The sequence below is a fragment of the Artemia sp. Qi Xiang Cuo genome, chromosome 4, assembly GCF_049724085.1.
Source record: "Artemia sp. Qi Xiang Cuo chromosome 4, ASM4972408v1, whole genome shotgun sequence".
NCBI lineage: Eukaryota > Metazoa > Arthropoda > Branchiopoda > Anostraca > Artemiidae > Artemia > Artemia sp. Qi Xiang Cuo.
In genome coordinates, this window is record NC_142797.1 from 68294146 (window position 1) to 68313634 (window position 19489).

Genomic DNA, 19489 nt, shown 5'->3' on the forward strand with positions numbered 1-19489 from the left:
CTCCCACGCACGCCCTCCCATTTGCCCATTATGTTTAAAAACATAATGTTGCCTTAAGATTAAATCAAAATGCACTGTGTTAATGCTAATTCCCTATAAGGCACCTCAGCCGTATCCCAAGAACGACTGAGGGTATTATGTTCAAACTTTCGGGGCTACTTCTGCTCTTAAAATTTCACCAAATCAAAATAGCGTAAGTGTATCGAAGCTATCAAAGAAAGTAAACAGATTTTTTTGTGAATGGTATCAAGTTTTCCATTTCAGGTCAACTAGAGGAGGTATGAAACTAAATTAAACACTACTATTTATGTCCAGAATTTTAAAAGGGTGTATTTTGTTAAAAATTGCTGAAAATTTTTCTCCAGTATAGAAATAGCAGGCCAAACTATAAAGTCTTAAAAAAACGAAAAAATTAAAGTATTATTATCTTTTTCCCTGAAAAGACTATGTCAATATAAAACAAACAGAAATTAATGAAAAAAAAACTATAGTGTTTTTACTTCTATAATAAAAAAAAAATATAAATGTTTTTACTTTTATAACTTTAATGAATCAAATAATATTAACATTTTGATTACTAAATATTAGTGTATGTATACTAAATTGACAATGTACATTCATTTATATTTTTTCAGTAAAGTGCAAATTATGTTCTGGCCTTGGGAAGGCGTAGGGGTTTTGAACCCAACTTATGTTAATTTCAGCTCGTTTTGAGTTTGACTCGGTTATTTATTGTAATTTCTCTTCCGTTTTGGGTTTTATTTATTTATCGATGTTGATTTAAGGTAGTTTCACGCTTGGTAGGATATTAAATAAAAAAAACAAGTTTTTTTAACTGAAAGTAAGGAGCGACATTAAAACTTAAAACGAACAGAAATTATTCTGTATATGAAAAGGGCTGTCCCCTCCTCAACGCCTCGCTCTTTACGCTAAAGTTTTTCATTGTTTAAAAAAAATAGAGTTCTGAGAAAGTCAAACTTTAGCGTAAAGAGCGAGGCGTTGAGGAGGGGACAGCCCCTTTCATATACAGAATAATTTCTGTTCGTTTTAAGTTTTAATGTCGCTCCTTACTTTCAGTTAAAAAAACTTGTTTTTTTATTTAATTTTTGAACGTTTTTGAATGAATGCAGGTTTTGATTTTGGCTCACCGTACATGAATAATTAAAACAAAATTGTCATATTAATTTACTTTTATTTAGTTAAATGGCTTTCTCGAAACTTGTTTAATTTTATTTACGAACGTTTTTATTAGTATATATATATATACGTAACTTACGTAACGAACTTCTAAATTCATATATTTTTAATACGTTTATTAGGGTGTTCGCCCCCTAGTCAATACCTTGCTATTTAGGCGAAAGGTCGAATTTTGTTCCAATTCTTTAAAAATGACCGCTTAATCACAAAGGCCGTTAATTAGAATAAATAGCTCTTATGAAAGTACTAAAAAAATCTTTGGCTTAAAGAGTGAGGTATTGACTAGGTTGAAAAACTTGTTTTTTTATATTTAATTTCTGATCTTTTTTTTTAAAAAATGCTGGGAAGTCCGGCGTCCCCTTCATAGCAATGTCCTTTCCCCCATAAAAACTTCCATCATGGAAAGATCCTTCCAAATAACCCCCGAACCACCCCCCCCCACTACCAGGAAAAATCGTCCCTGAAAACGTCATTATACTTCCCTATAACCAATACTATATGTTAACATTGAGTAAAGTTCATAACTTTCAGCCCTCCCCCCGGGAACTTTGGGGGATTAAGTCATCCTAAAAGACATACTTATAATATTTTCGAACATGCTGAACAAAATGGCTTTCTAAAAATTTTGATCAGGTGACTTTGGGAAAAAAATGAGCGTGGGAGGGGGCCTAGTTGCCCTCCAATTTTTTGGTCACTTAAAAAGGGCACTAGAACTTTTAATTTCCATTCGAATGAGCCCTCGTACGATATTCTAGGACCACTAGGTCGATACGATCACCCCTGGGAAAAAAAACAACAAATAAACAAACAAATAAACACGCAACCGTGATCTTTCTTCTGGCAAAAAATGCAAAATTCCACATTTTTGTAGATAGGAGCATGAAACCTCTACAGTAGGGTTCTCTGATACGCTGAATATGATGGTGTGATCTGCATTATTGTTCTATAATTTTTAGGGGGTCTTTCCCGCTTTTTTCGAAAATCAGCCAAATTTTCTCAGGCGCCTAACTTTTGATGGGTATTAAACTTGATGATACTTATATATTTGAAATCAGCATTAAAATCTGATTCTTTTGATGTATCTATTTGTATCAAAATATTATTTTTGCTCTTATTTTGTTTAACTGAGTTCTTCAATTTTCTTTGTAAAATCTGTTGTGTAGAAAAAGTTTTTTTAGTTAACTTCGCTTCGGTTAGTATTGAAGTAGTCACTCCAGTTGAAAATAGAATAATAGTTCAAATCATACCGTTTTTTAGGTCTCTATAGCTTGACATGCTATTTGTATATCAGAGAAGAATTTTCAGTAATTTTTAACAACATACACCCTTTTAAAAATCTGGACACAGATAGTACTGTTTAATTTAGTTTCATACCTCCTCTAGTTGACCTGAAGTGGAAAACTTGATATCATTCCCAAAAAAACTGTTTACTTTCTTTGATGGCTTGGATACACTTACTCTATTTTGATTTTTTTAAATTTTTAAAACAGAAGTAGTACCGAAAGTTTGAAAAAAATACCCTCATTGGCTCTTGGGATGCTGCTGAGATGCGTCTCTGGGAATTAGCATTATCACAATCCATTTCGATTTAATCTTATGGCAACATTTAGTTTTTAAACATAATGGGCTAAGGAGTGGGTAGATGTGGAAGGGGGATTAGTTGTCCTCCAATCACTTTTGACCATAAAAAAGGGAATCAGCCCTTTCTATTTTCAATCGAATGAGCCCTTTTCGAAGTTCCCACGACAACTCCTTCGATACGAAGTGCCTGGTCTAAACAACAACAACAACAAAAAATAATACATTATACCCACATCGATCTTTACTATAAAAATGTCAAGCCTTCCAATCACTTTCGACTATTAAAAAGGGCACTAGGCCTTTCGATTTCCAATCGAATGAGCACTTTTGGAAACGACAACGCTTTCTATAAATACCTTATATGCCCCCAGGGCATAAATTACAACCCTTGCCCTAAGGTCATTCTCAGAGATCTAATTTCCAGAACTTTCTACTACGTTGAACAAAATGACTATCTGAAAGTTTTGATTGAATGTGTTTGGAGGAATGGTCGGTGTGAGAGGGAGGTTTGTTACGCTCCAATTGCTCTCTACTATTAAAAAGGGCACTGGCCCTCTCAATTTCGAATTGAATGAGCCCCTATTGAAGTTTTACGACGACTCTATCTATAAAATCTTATATGCCCCCAGGGCATAAACTACAACCTTTGCCTTCAACTATGTTGAACAAAATGGCTATCTCTAAACTTTGATTGAATGTTTCTGGGGAAATGGTGGGCGTAAGAGGGGGGTTAATTACTCCCCACTCATTTTCGACTATTAAAAAGGGCAATTTCAATTTCCAATCAACTGAGCCCTTTTTGAAATTTCTATAACATTTTTCGATATAAACTTTAATGCCCCCAGGGCGAATCGTACAACTCTTGCACTGAGGGCTCTGAGGGGGTTATCATACTAAAAGACCTAATTTCCAGAACTTTCAACTACGTTGAACAAAATTGATATCTCAAAATTTTGATTGGATGTGTTTGGGAAAATGGTGGGCGTGAGAGGGGCGTTAGTCGCTATCCAATCACTTTCAACTATTAAAAAAGGCACTAGTCCTTTCAATTTCCAATTGAATGAGCCCTTTTGAAGTTTCTACTACAACGCTTTCAATAAATCTTTATATGCCCCCCAGGGCCTAACTTACGACCCTTGCCCTGAGGGTTGTGGGGGGGGGGGTTGTCATCTTTACATATTTGAGTTCTAAAATTTTCACCATGTTGAACTAAATGGCTATCTAAAAATTTTGATTGGATGTATTGGGGGAAAGGGTGGGCGTGAGAGGGGTGTTAGTCGCTTTCCAATCCCTTTCAACTATTAAAAAAGGCACTAGCCCTTTCCATTTCCAATTGAATGAGCCCTTTTGAAGTTTCTACGACAACGCTTTCAATAAAAACTTTATATATCCCCCAGGGCATAACTTGCAACCCTTGCCCTGAGTGCTGTGGCGAAGGGGTTGTCATCCTTAAAGAGCCTAATTTCCAAAACTTTCAACTACGTTGAATAAAATGGTTATCCAATATTTTGATTGGATGTGTTTGGGGAAAAGCTGGGCGTGAGAGGGGGGGGGGTTAGTTGCCCTCAAATCACTTTCAACTATTAAAAAGGGTACTAGCCCTTTGAATTTCAAATCGAATGAGCCCTTTTTCAAGTTTCTACGACAAAGATTTCAGTAAAACCTTATCTCTATGTGTATCAATGTGTATTATCTCTATGTGTGTCGTCTCTGTGTGTGTGTCGTCTCTGTATGTGTGTCGTCTCAGTGTGTTTGTCCTCTCTGTGTTTGTGTCGTCTTTCTGTGTTTCGTCTGTGTGTGTGTGTCGTCTTTGTGTGTTTGTCGTCTCTGTGTGCGTGTCGTCTCTGTGTATGTCGTCTGTGTGTGTGTGACGTCTCTGTGTGTGTGTGACGTCTCTGTGTGTGTGTCGTCTCTGTATGTTTGTCATCTCTCTGTATGTGTCGTCTCTGTGTGTCAGTCGTCTCTGTGTGTTTGTCGTCTCTGTGTGTGTGTCGTCTCTGTGTGTCTGTCGTCTCTGTGTGTGTGTCGTGTCTAGTTTATGTTGGGTTAGGTTAAGGGGGGTTAGTTGCCCTCAAATCACTTTCGACTATTAAAAAGAGTACTAACCCTTTAAATTTCAATTCGATTGAGCCCTTTTTCAAGTTTTTACGACAAAGATTTCAATAAAAACCTTATATGCCCCCAGGGTATAACTTATAATCCTTGCCCTGAGGGTTGTGGGGGGAGTGTCCTCCTCAAAAATATGTTTTTTATCAGGAAATCAACTACGCTGAACAAAAAGGCTATCCCAAAATTTTTATTGGATGTGTTTGGGGAAGGATGGGTGTGTGTGGAGGGGGCTCGTTGCCTTCCAATTACTTTTGACTATTAAAAAGGGCACTAGCCCTTTGAATTTCCAATCGAATGAGCTTTTTTGAAGTTTCTACGACAACGCCTTTTTTAAAAAAACTTATATGCCCCCATGGCATAACTTAAAACCCTTGCCCTGAGGGTTGTGGGGGAGTGTCCTCCTCAAGGACATATTTTCTATCTGGAAATCAACTACGCTGAACAAAATGGCTATCACAAAATTTTGATTGGATGTGTTTGGGGGAATGATGGGCGGGGGAGGGGGGCTAAGTGACCTCCAATCACTTTCGACTATTAAAATGGGCACTAGCCACTCCAATTTCCAATCGAATGAGCCCTTTTCGAAGTTTCTACGACAACGGCTTCGATACGAAGTGCCCGGGTATGGAGAACCAAAAAAAACAACACATTGTTCAACACACAAACGGCACAAACAACCTATGTGTATCTATGTGTATTATCTCTATGTATGTCGTCTCTATGTGTGTGTCGTCTCTGTGTGTGTGTCGTCTCTGTATGTGTGTCGTCTCTGTGTGTTTGTCCTCTCTTTGTGTGTGTCGTCTCTGTGTGTGTGTCGTTTTTGTGTGTGTGTCGTCTGTGTGTGTTTGTTGTCTGTGTTTGTGTGTGTCGTTGTGTTTTTTTCGTCTGTATGTGTGTGTCCTCTCTATGTGTCTGTCGTCTCTGTGTATGTGTCGTGTGTGGTTTATGTTAGGTTAGGGGGTTAGTTGCACTCAAATCACTTTTGACTATTAAAAAGGGTACTAGCTCATTGAATTTCAAATCGAATGAGCCCTTTTTCAAGTTTCTACGTCAAAGATTGCAATAAAAACCTTATACGCCCCCAGGGCATAACTTAAAATCCTTGCCCTGAGGGTTGTGGGGGATTGTCCTCCTCAAAAATATTATTTTCTATCTAGAAATCAACTACGCTGAACAAAATGGCTATCTCAAAAATTTTATTGGATGTGTTTGGGGGAAGATTGCGTGGGGGGGGCTAGTTGCCCTCCAACTACTTTGGACTATTAAAAAGGGCTCCAGTCAACTCCATTCCCAGACGAATGATCCATTTTCAAAGTTTCTACAACAACTCCTTCAATACGAAGTGCCCGGGTATGGAAAACCAAAAAAACAACACATTGTGCCCACATCGTTCTTTACTTAGGCAGCGCTGGCGTACTGCCTATGAACATTTTAAAGGTTAAATAACTATACCATAGTTAAATAGCTATACCATAGTTAAATAACTATGGTTCATAACCCTATTGTGTTTTACCCAATGTAAGTACGGTGGTTGAGTTGCTCGAGGGGTCAGGAGCACGCGGGGTCAGTGGCTGGGGGGTTCAGTGGCACGGGGGTTCGGTTATACGGGGGTTCAGTTGCACGGGGGTTCGGTTATACGGGGGTTCAGTTGCACGGGGGTTCAGTTACATGGGGCTTCAGTGACACGAGGGTTCAAGGACACGCGGTTCAGGTGCAGGCGGGGTCAGTAGCACGTAGGTTCAGTTGCACGGGGTTCGGTTTTACGGGGGTTCAGTTGCACGGTGGTTCGGGTATACGGGGGTTAGTTACACGCACACCCTTGCATCTGTATGGCCTTTACTATAGGCAACGCTATAGCGTTGCCTCTGATTCCAAATGCCGATTATGAAGAATCAGTATTCACGATTAGTATTTACCATATTGGCATTTACCATAGACAATGAAATCTGAGTTTTGAATTGTTTAAGTTGAAACTTACTCAAACAAAACATGCCTGAAAAGATTAGGAAAATTCATGAACTGGGTTATTAATTAAATTGATCTCCAAATGCTTGGTACCAGCAGGCACCAAGTAAAAAAAAATACAAAACATGGGTGAAATATCAGCAAGAAATAAACTAAAAACCTTGCATTAAATAGCTTAAGAAGGTGTAGCTCTCCTTCTAAAGATTAGCTGTCTTATTTACCATCCATTATCATATTCTTAATCAATTAATCACTCTTTTTCTCTCTCTTGTTTGCACTTACTCTTTTTTATTAACTTAGAAAATTAAAAAGTCTTTGGGAACCAACAGATTGTTGATGTTTGATTTTGTATGGATAAAAACCGTTGTCAAATTCAACTAATTAATTTTGCTTATGTGTTTTCGCGGTTCAACGTCGCTAAAAACATCATAGTTTTGGAACAACTGAAAGAAAATATTAGAAAGTTGCAATTTTCAGGGATGAATAGACCTAAGATAGGCCTAGGGGGGAAAGAATGTTTTCATTTTCATGTGCTTGGTACTTTAGTAAGAAAGTACCAAACGATTAGTCTGTAAAAATTATTGTCAGGAAATAGAGGCTCTCATCATTGCTGGATTATTTCCACAGCATTTGTTCTCCTGATTATGCAAGTGCAACTGTAAAAAAAAACAAAAAAACTGCGAATAAGCAAACAAGAAATGTTAAAAAATTGTCAAGCAATCGTTAGTAAAAACAAAAAGTCAAACAAATTTAAGCAAGATGAGCTGTTGGTCTTATTTTTGTTTGATTATTTCCCCAGTTTGATTACTCTCGTGATTATGCACATTCAGAGCTAATTTTTATTATTTGAATGAATGCAACGATCCAATTTTATGAGTTTCCCCTAATTTGGTTAGATTTTGTTATTCATCTCTCTTTTCTTTCTTCATTTTTCTGTGTTCTATTGTTTGACAAAAATATTGTGTAATCCCAATGTTTGTTTATATGGCTTTATAGCTTTTTAATGCAATTGTTAATATTTTTTATAGTTAGAGATCTTTTGTTTCCCATAATTATACTGGTTTGTTACTGCAATGAGTTCTTAGCAGTACTAATCTCTTATAAGAGGAAAGGGATAAATACAATTCATTTTTAGCTATTACACAAGTTTACATGAGAACGGAATAACGGAAAAACCGGTTTTAGGATATTTGACTGTATTTAAAGACTAGTTTTTTACACGGGGGGGGGGATTATTGTAGATATACAAGGTATAGCAAAACAATCTTCATCTCAAAAGCACAGTTTCTAGCAGTCTGTATTTGTGAAAAAAAAGATAATACTTATTTGAAAAAATAATAACTTCTGTACGTCTTCAAAACCAAATATTGCGTTGGACCTATCATCACATCTCTCTTATATACTGGGAATGGGATATAAGTTGTTACAAAAAGTGTGTTGTGTACCACCTTATGAATGACCGTGGCTGATTTTACATTAGTATATATTTTAGATTAGACCCATATGATCAATAACAGTATCAGACACGAAATTTTGGGATGAAGTTTTTTCAGTAGGATTCCAATAACCTAAAAATAATCTCAAAACGTTGACCTCAGGTAGTTCCAAAATTTACGTTCTGCATCCATTATGCTCCATCTTGTTTACCTTGTGGAGACAATAAGTATTAACCTTGAAAAGCATAATATGTTACTGAATCTTATAGTAGCCGACTTTCAAAAAGCTTTTGATTTAATGAATGGTAATGCTTGGGTAGAAAAACTGTTAAATGCTTTTCCAGTTGGTTGCTATTTCCTTAGAATAATTGATTGTATTTTTTCCATTAGAGCACAAGTAGTTAAATGCCTAAACGTATATTCCAATCCTCGTCCCATTTTCAGTACTGTGCCCCAGGAAAAATTGCCAATAAGCCTAGAATTTGACAGATCTTAAAATCATATGTCGATGATACTAGGTTTAAAGCCTGTAGACTCTCCATATTTTTTTATGAATATTGTTGTAATAGTCTATAATTACTTTAAATATAAACGTGTTTATATTACAATAAAAAAAAATTACATAATCTGTTGAGAAAATTTCTTCTGTAGAAATTTTGGGTTGAAGAAACATTTTATGAATCAATTGGGCCCAATCCGTCAAACTGATTTAGGCTTGCTTGACCGCCTTATTAGACTTCAAAGATCATTTTTACTAGAAGCCGGGTCATTACTTTGGGTGTAGCTTAATGTCTTTTTTTGGCCCTTTCTTTCTTTTGTTTTTAATCCTGTTTTATCTGTATTTTTAGAGAGATATAAAGCTGCCATTGGCTTTTGGGATGATGTTTATGGCTTCAAAATGTCATCCATGTTCAAAAATGTGTTTCACGATGCTAGTATTGAAATAGTACCGATCAGCAGTGTTGCAACACATTTTGTTGAGGTCTTGAACCTAAATCTACAAACATGTTCTAGTGCTGATACTAATTTTGTGGCCCGTTTTACTCTTGAAGTAACTAAAGACTGTGAGTTAACGGCAATCGCTGGCTATTTCGACACAGTTTTTGAGCTGGAACATAATATTTCGTTTACCACAGGTCCTCATGGAGCACCTACGCACTGGCAACAAACTGTGTTTTATCTGCCTCAGACAATTACTGTGAGATGTGGTAAGATATTCTATTTTGTTTTTTAGCTAACAACATTTGAAACATTCTCATTTTATTCCTATATTTACCTTTGTCTGACGAAAAACAAGAAATGTTAAATTAGTTTTTTAACAATAATTTATGGTTTTTTATCCTGAATATTTAGAGCATTTAAATTTTGAAAAAGAAACATCCTGTTAAAAGCCATCAGGTTTTTTTATGTATAATTTGAACATTATTGAACTTGAAATAATTTGCTATCAATTGAACGAAATTAAGTAAATAAGCGTACCAACACTATTGGACTTTGATAACGAAAGTCTTAAACTTTTCGTAAATCATTTTAATAGGTTGTTAATAAACAATCCCTGAATAAATACACCTACAATTGAGCTTAACATGAAAGAAAGGGGTTAAATATAGTTTTCTCTCGTTCTCTATCTGTGTCTCTCTCTTCCTATCTCTCTCTCTCTCTCTCTCTCTTTCTCTCTCTCTCTCCCTCTCTCCCTCTCTCTCTCCCTCTCTCTCTCTCTCCCTCCCTCCCTCCCTCTCTCTCTCTCTCTCTCTCTCTCTCTCTCTCTCTCTCGCTCTCTCGCTCTCTCGCTCTCTCGCTCTCTCTCACTCTCTCTCTCTTTCCATCTCATAGTATTTAACGCTTGAAAAGAAGCTAGAAGGTAAAGTAATTGATGATCTTCTCTATTCGAATCCCCATCCTCACCCCCCCCCCCCTTCTTGAAAAAAGACTATAAAAAAAATGCTCCAACAAATTAAGTTATTCTTAACGAATAACTTAAATTTACAAAACGTGTGAAGGGAATTTCAATTTGAATTTTTCTTTTTCAGGAATACAGCAATTAATTGCAATATTTCTCTTATTAAATATCTATTATCATCTTCTTATTCCTTTAATCACTCATTTTTTCTCTGTTATTTGCTCTTCCTCTTCATTATTAATTGTTTGTTTAAGCACCAAGCAACAGTTTGCTTCCAACTTTGTAGTCTCAGAGTCTTTTATTTGTCAGAGTTGTCTCAAATAAATATTTGAATTGGTTTTTTTCTTATAGGGGAAATGCTACAGTGCAAGATAAACTGTGATCGCTCTAAAGGTCTGAGAGGGCTTGACATAAATTTATGTGTTGGTAACTTAACGAATCTGTTGTACTATATAGATTGATTAAACGTTTTTTTTCAATCTGTTATTTGGAACTAATTTTTTTTCTAATTTAAGTTAGTAGTTTCAAATATTCATTTTAGAAATATAGAAAAAAACTCCATTTAGCCTTTTATTTGTACAAATTTTCCCCTTCATAGTTAGACAAATTAGATTTTAGGTGTGAACTTTAATTTTGACTACACTTACTTCCATAACTGTGAATTTTGAAAAAAAAAATGTTAAGGGTAGAACCGGTGCCCTTAGACAGTAAATGCTTTCATTAAATGAAAGTTATTTGGAACTGTCTTGGAACTTTCCAAAGTCTGTTATTTGGAACTAATTTTTTTCTAATTTAAGTTAGTAGTTTCAAATATTCATTTTAGAAACATTAAAAAAAAAACTGCATTTAGTCTTTTATTTGTGCAAATTTTTCCCTCCATAGTTGAACAAATTTGATTTGCATGGGAACTTGATTTTGACTCTACTCACTTTCATTAGTGTCAAAAATTACCGTAAAGTAAAAACTCGGCAACTCAGTAAAATATGCTTTACAATGTTGCGTTTTGAGTCAAACTCAAAACGAGCATAAATTAATGTGAGTAGGGTTCAAAACCCCTATGTTTTCTAAAAGCCAGAATATAATTTGTACTTTACTGAAAAAAATTCAAATGAGTTTACTGAAAAAAAATGTGCATTGTCAATTTAATATACATATGCTGAAGTTACAAAAGTGAAAATATTTCAAAGAATTGTTTTCAGTAAAGCGCCAATGACGCAGTAGGTTTTAGGCTTCTGCAGTGAGACGATACCCAAACTCTTGTTTGTAGTTATTTTTATTCGATTCAAACTTCAGTTGCATTTTCAATTTAAGTTTCACTCGTTTTGAGATTTATTTATTCATTTACATTAATATATATTGTATATATTGTTCGCATTGATTGTTTATTTAATTTCTTTTTAAAGCTTGATGTTCATATTTAGTCTAAATGTTACTCACTTTCAGATTTGTTTGTTTATTTGTATCAATAATTTTTTCATGTTTTTTATATTATTGTTTATTTAATTTCTGTTCTTGTTGGGTTTCATTTATTCTGTATTAGTGATTTCTGGTCGTTTTGAGTTTGAATTTTAACAGGTATTTGTATCTCCTGAGCTTAAGTTCTAAATGGCCTTTACTTTTCTTTGAAAAACTTATTTTGCGGAAAGTTTTTTTTAATTAATTTTTGTTCGTTTTTTATGGCAAAAAGTTTCAAGTTTTTATTGCATCGGGGGGGGGTTGCTTAATGTCCGATTATTATTGACTTTAAAAAACGGATCTAGAACTTGCAATTTAAATCGAATGAGGCTTTTTTCAAAGTCTATACGATTACCTCTTTGATAAAAACCTTATATATGAACAATAGACAGCTTGCATAACTTGTGGACAGCGATTGACAACAATGAATGGATTGAAAAATAGCTCCAATAAGGGGGTTTAGACCACTTCACTTGCTGACACAAAGGGATCACGACTGTTTGGAATTGACCTTAATAGGAATTTGTGTGCCAAAGCAATTTTGCATCTATCAACAGTGTATGTATTTTAACCTTATAATTGGATAATCATAATAGATTTCCTATGTGTTCTTCCCATACAAAACTCCTTCACATAAGTTATAAACCCCCCTTAATAAGTTATGCCCCAGGGCATAACTTACAACGCCTACCCCTGTGCCCTGGTGGGCTGTGTCGACATCGGAGTTTTTTGTTATCAGAACTTTGAACTATTTTAACAAAATGTCTATCTCAAAATTTTTATCTGATGCATTTAGGGCGTGGAGGAGGGAGAGGGGGTAGTTGCCCTTCAATCTCTTTTGACTCTTAAAAATTGAACAAGAACTTTCAATTTTCAATCAAATGAGCCCTCTCTAAAGTTTATACGAGCATCCCTTCCATAAGAAATAATATGAAGGATTCGGAGAATCCTTATATTACAACCTGTGCCCTGAGGGCTTTGGGGGAGTTGTAATCCTCAAAGACCTAATTTACCGAACTTAAAATTACGGTTAATAAATTGGCAGTCTTCAAATTTTGATTGGATGTGGTTGGGGAAAAGGTGGGCGTGAGAGGGTTGCCCTCAAATCACCTTCGACTATTAAAAAGAGCACTAGCCCTCGGAATTTCCAATCGAATGAGCCTTTTTTGAAGTTTCTACGACAAAATCTTCTATAAAAACCTTATATGCTCCCAGGGCATAAATTAAGACCCTTGCCCTGATGGTGGTGGGGTATCGTCCTCCTCAAAAACAGATTTTATAACTAGAAATCAACTCAACTTAAAAAAAGGGATATCTCAAAATTTTGATTGGATGTGTTTGGGGGAATGATGGGCGTGGGGGTGGCTAGTTGCCCTCCAATCACTTTCGACTATTTAAAAGGGCACTAGCCCTTTAATTTCCAATCGAATGAACCCGTTTTTAAGTTTCTACGACAACGCCTTCTATAAAAACCTTATATGCCCCCAGGGCACAACTTAAAACTCTTGCCCTGAGGGCTCTGGGGGAGTTTCCTCCTCAAAAATATATTTTCAATCTGGAAATCAACTACGCTGAACAAAAATGGCTATCTCAAAATTTTTATTGGATATGTTTGGGGGAATGATGGGCGTAGGGGGGGGGTAGTTGCCCTCCAATCAACTTTTGACTATTAAAAAAGGTACTATCCCTTTGAATTTCCAATCGAATGAGCCTTTTTTGAAGTTTCTACGACAACGTCTTCTATAAAAACCTTATATGTCCCCAGGGCATAACTTTAAACCCTGGCCCTGAGGGTTGTGGGGGAGTATCCACCTCCAAAATATAGTTTCTATCTGGAAATCAACTAAGCTGAACAAAATGGCTATCTCAAAATTTTGATTGGATGTGTTTGGGGGAATTATGGGCATGGGGGGGGGGAGGGGGCTCGTTACACTCCAAACACTTTCGATTATTAAAAAGGGCACTAGATCTTTAATTTCCAATTGAATGAGCCTTTTTTGAAGTTTCTACGACAACGCCTTCTATAAAAACCTTAATGCCCCCAGGGCATAACTTAAAACCCTTGCCCTGAGGGTTGTGGGGGAGTATCCTCCTCAAAAATAGATTTTCTATCTGAAAATCAACTACGCCGAACAAAATGGGTATCTCAAAATTTTGATTGGAATGGTATGGGGGAATGATGGGCGTGGGGGGGGGGGCTAGTTGTCCTCCAATCAATTTTGACTATTAAAAAGGGCACTAGAACTCTAGATGTCCAATCGAATGAGCCCCCTTTGAAGATACTACGACGACCCCTACCATATGAAGTGCCTCTGGGGAAAAAAAATAATAAAACATTGCAGCCGTATGGCCTTTACTATAGGCAACGCTACAGCGTTGCCTATAGTACTAAAAAATCTTTGGCTTAAAGAGCAAGGTACTGACTAGGGGCTGAACCCAATCATTCAGGTAATATTTTCTGTTCGTTTTAAGGTTTGATGTTACTCCTTATTTTCAGTTGGAAAACTTGTTTTTTTTATATTTAATTTCTGATCTTTTTTTAAATAATGCTGGGAAATCCGGCGCCCCCTTCATAGCAATGTCCCTTCCCCCTGAAAACTTCCTTCATGGAAAGATCCTCGCACATAACCCCCAACCTACCCACCCCCCTACTGCCAGAAAAAATCCCCCCTGAAAACGTCTGTATACTTCCTAATAACCAATACTATATGTTAACATTGGGCGAAGTTCATAACTTTCAGCCCTCCCCCCGGGGACTTCGGGTGATTAAGTCATCCTAAAGGACATATTTATCATATTTTCAACCATGCTGAACAAAATGGCTATCTCAAAATTTTGATCAGGTGACATTGGGAAAAAATGAGCGTGGGAGGGGGCCTAGTTGCCCTCCATTTTTTTGGTAACTTAAAAAGGGCACTAGAACTTTTAATTTCCGTTCCAATGAGTCCTCCCACGATATTCTAGGACCACTGGGTCGATACGATCACCCCTGTGAAAAAAAAATAAACACGCATCCGTGATAAACACGCACCACGGAACACGATCCGTGATCGTGATCGTGAAAAAAAAAAATATAATAAATACGCATCCGTGATCTTTCTTCTGGCAAAAAATGCAAAATTCCACATTTTTGTAGATAGGAGCTTGAAACCTCTACAGTAGGGTTCTCTGATACGCTGAATATGATGGTGTGGTTTTCATCAAGGTTCTATAACTTTTAAGGGGTCTTTCCTCCTTTTTTGAAAATCAGCCAAATTTTCTCAAACGCGTAACTTTTGATGGGTAGAACTAAACTTGATGAAAGTTATATATTTGAAATCAGCATTGAAATCTGATTCTTTTGATGTATCCATTGTATTTCTAGAGTTTCGGTTACCATTGAGCCGGGTCGCTCCTTACTTACAGTTCGTTACCACGAACTGTTTGATTAAGTGAAAAACACATAAACTACTTTAAATAGCTAAAATACCAATATTACGGGGGTCCGTAAAATTATGGTAAAATATCCGTTTTTACCGTGACGAAATCTACCAATTACTACGCTATCTTCCGTAATGTTGAATTTCGCAAAAAATATAACGGTAAAACGCATGCCCTTTGGCAACAAATGTTTTCTTTAAATGAAATCATTTGGCTCGTCACTAAATTTTTTTGGAATTCTCAGTACTTGAATACAGCCGCCCTTTGCATGTAATTAAGTGACTTTTTGTTAGTAGTTTTGTAATATATCAGAATCTGAGTACATCAAAGATGTAAACGTATATAATAATACAAAACTAAGCCAAAATTATAGCATAAAAAACGCAATTAACTAGCTGCTGGCCCCACTTTATTTGAAACGCATCAAGTTTAGCATTAAACAAAAATAATTGATACATATAGGACAAATGACATCCTGGAAAATTTTTATGCAGAAAATATTTTACCGAAAATTAGACGGTTTGTTTTATTTACCTACCATTAGGCAAAGATATACGTAACTAAAGAATCGTATTGGTTGTTAGATGGCTCTCGTAAGTTTGTTCCTTGGCCAAAATATGTGCTATGTTTGTTCGTGCAGCTAGTGGTAGCTGGTCGTGTTAATTGAAAGGATTGACTAGTTTTTGTCAGCCTCAAAAAGTTCTTGGTAACGAACTGTAAGTAAGGAGCGATTGGTGCTAATAGTAATCGAAACTCTGAACAAAAGCTCTCATAGCAATTTTCAATTCAAAAGAACTGGCGTTTTTTTTATCATTCTAAATATATAAAATTTATGAGATTTAAAACCACTCTCTGAAAGTTATGATCCTGAGAAAATTTCAAAATTTGCCTAATTTTCAAAATGGGGCAAAACACCCTTAAAAGGGCGTTTTGCGCCCTGATTCTTTTGGAAATTACACCGTCAAATTAAGGCAGAGAGTCATATTGCAGAAGTTCCAATTCTCTACCTACAAATTTACGAGATTTTGCCATTTTTCCGAGAAGAATTATCACAAAGCCATGTTTGTCTGCTTGTTTGTTTGTTATTGTTGTTGTTATTATTTTTCTTGGGCTATTATATCGAGCCAACAGAGAGAGAGAAGAATTTATTGAAAAAAAAACATATAAACAAAAAGTTATTGCTTCTTCTTCTAAAAAGCAAAGCTTGTCCTGGGGGAGGTAGAGAAAACAAAATCATAAAAAAAAAAACACTGGGCCACCGACACCACTAATACCACCACACTAAACAATAAATACAAAATAATATCATATATTATACTTCACAATCACATACTTCACATCAACAAAACATCACAATAAATAAATCTGTCAATCAAAACCCATATTCAGCAAAAAGCAGTTCCTTAACGGTTTTTCTAAATATTTTGGGGTCTCCAATAATCTTAATATCACTAGTTAAACTATTCCATTTCCGCTTACCTCGACAAAAAACAGAAAAATATGAACGGGAAGAAATACCTCTAGGTACATAGAAGTCAACACTACCCCTTGTATCGTGAGAATGAACAGTAAACCTAATGGACAATAAATCACCAAAACAACAAGGCTGAATATCCTGCAGGAGTCCAAAAATAAACCACAATACGTAGAATTCACGAAGGCCTGTCAAAATTTTTAAAGTTTAGTAAATTTCTCGAACAGACTTACGTGGAGATATAACGGCTAAAATCCTTACTGCATGATTTTGTAGAACTTACTGGTTTTAGGATGGAAGAAAAAGCAGAGAGTCAAATACTCGAAAAATAAAGTATATACGGGTGTATTGAAGAAAAATAAAGATGGCGAAGGACAGATTTGGGAAAACAATGTTGGAGTTTCTTCATTATACCTAGATTTCTTGCCAGAATTTTGCTAGTTAAAGTTACATGTTCTTAAAAGATAGAGTTTCATCTTTTACATTCCCAATGTATTTCAATGACGCAGTCTGTTTTATAACGCCATTGGACATATCTAAATCCTTGATCAATGGGTAAAAGTCCGCCGATCGCGAGAAACTAATAGTGTTAGGCTTGGCCATGTTGACCCATAGTTTGTTCACCCTTGGCCATGCTACAATTCTATTAACTGATTCCTTCATGGAAATCTGCAGCAGCTCCGCTGTCTTAGCTGTGCTAATGGCTGGTTGTGTCATCAGCAAATAGTGAAAGTGTTTCATTTGTCGGGTTTACCATTAGTTCATTTATTCTGTAGTAAAAATTATTTCGACAATTTGGTAGATCATTAATAAATGTCCAGAATAATTTAGGACCAAGAACTGATCCTTGCGGAACACATATTTTAATGAGCTTTTTCCCTGGAGAAGAATCATTTAGTTGGACAAACTGATAACGATTACTTGAAAAACTTCTAAAAAATTTAATGAGTTACTCCTCAAACCATACACCTCACACTTCTTAAGTAGAAGTTCATGATCCACAGTGTCGACAGCTTTCATCAGGTCTAAAAATACAGCACCTATTATAAAACGTTTATCTAATACGTCATTAATAATAGTTGTCAAATAAATCATCACCTGTTACATTGTCCTTTTTCTACGGCACTCAAATTGTGTCTCTACCAGCAACTTATGATTCTCCAAAGAACTCATCATTCTAATACTAAAACACTTCTCTAAAAAACGGAAAATGATGGGTAAAACATATAGATAGATAGATAGATATTTATTGCAACAAAAGCCTTTTCGGGCCATGGCAAAATAACAAAACAAAAATAAATACAAAAAAAAAAAAAAAAAATATCGGTCTATAGTTTCCTCAGTCATTTTGAATACCACCCTTATGAATTGGGGTTACACAGGCAACTTTAAAACAATCTGGGAATTCTCTTTGACGAAAACACTCATTAATTAATCCACATAAAATTTCTAATATAACAAAATATATTTTAAGTGCTTTTAAGGTAATGTAATCATTGCTACTAGATGAATTATTGCGCAATCCATAAATAATTCTTTTAATTTCATCAACTGTTACAAGTCTAAGGTGAAGAGATACAGCAATCGGGTCCCTCAGTAAGGTCTCGAACGTCGGATCGCCAGTATCAGGTACAACTGACATAGCTAGATTCAGACCAATATTCGAAAAATAACTCTGAAATTCATTACATATATCATTTTTTTAAACTTCAAAGTCTCTCCCGTTTCACTAATTAATTCATCAGGTACACTATTTATTTTTAATTCAACCACTTCTTTTATTGGTCCCGGGTTTTCTTAGGGCATCCTTCGACCTCCTTAAACTTTTTCTGATTTTTTTTCATTTCTTAAAATTGTATTCAACTGATTTCGATAAATGTTATATAATTGCTTATTTTCTTGTGTCGGGTAATTATTTGGGCTCTAAACAATTTATCTCTTACATTTATTTGCTTCAAAATCACAGGACTAATCCTGTGACTAAGGTTTTTTACTTGAGTGTTTTCTATTGAATGGTTTCAATATGACTACTTGACTTATCAAACTCTGCAACTTTTCATAAAATAAAACAAACCTGGAATTTGCGTCCTGAATTTCGCCTAGAACCTCGTAACAATCTACTTTTTCTATATCATTTTTAGTTTTACCATCGCATTTTGGTTGATCACTGGAATCCTTGATTTGTTGCCTTTAACCTCCTTCGTTGCAGTTCCTATTGCTTTAAATAGGTCCATAAAGTCATGGAGAGGGCTCCGCGGAGGTCTATATACTACAACAATACAAAAGTTCAAATTCTCTCCAGTAACATGTAGAACAAAACACTTACAAATTTTCTCTCTATCAAACAGTTCGTGGTAACGAACTGTAAGTAAGTACCAATAGATACATCAAAAGAACCAGATTTTAATGCTGATTTCAAATATATGACTTTCATCAAGTTTAGTCCTACCCATCAAAAGTTACTTGCCTGACAAAATTTGGCTGATTTTTGAAAAAAAGGGGAAAGACCATAAGCTATATAACCTTAAAATCACACCATCATATTCAACGTATCAGAGAACCCTACTGTAGAGGTTTCAAGCTCCTATCTACAAAAATGTGGAATTTTCCATTTTTTGCCAGAAGAAAGATCACGGATGCGTGTTTATTTGTTTTTTGTTTGTTTTTTTCTCCCAGGGGTGACCTTACCGACCCAGTGGTCCTAGAATATCGTGGGAGGACTCAGTGGAACGGAAATTAAAAGTTCTTGTGCTCTTTTTAAGTGACCCAAAAAAATGGAGGGCAACTATGCCCCCTCCCACGCTCTTTTTTTCCCAACGTCACCTGATGAAAATTTTGAGATAGCCATATTGTTCAGCATGATTAAAAATAAGATAAGTATGTCCTTTAGGATGACTTAATCCCCCGAAGTCTCCTGGGGGAGGGCCGAAATTTATGAACTTTACCCAGTGT

The 19489-nt window shown here is 35.7% G+C and overlaps 1 protein-coding gene across 2 annotated transcripts in view; it reads left to right on the forward strand.

The window, feature by feature from the left end:
• The window catches only part of LOC148953357 (uncharacterized), a 136106-nt gene extending 124684 nt beyond the window's left edge, over window positions 1-11422 (forward strand). The window contains exons 9-10 of one of the 2 annotated variants that reach the window (XM_089087642.1): window positions 9137-9496; window positions 10540-11422. In XM_089087642.1, coding sequence (XP_088943768.1) covers window positions 9137-9496; window positions 10540-10649 — 470 coding nt within the window. In that variant the 3' untranslated portion in view covers window positions 10650-11422. The remainder of the gene's footprint in view (window positions 1-9136; window positions 9497-10539) is intronic. The other variant, XM_089087641.1, reaches the window with a different exon arrangement.
• Window positions 11423-19489: the final 8067 nt, after the last annotated feature.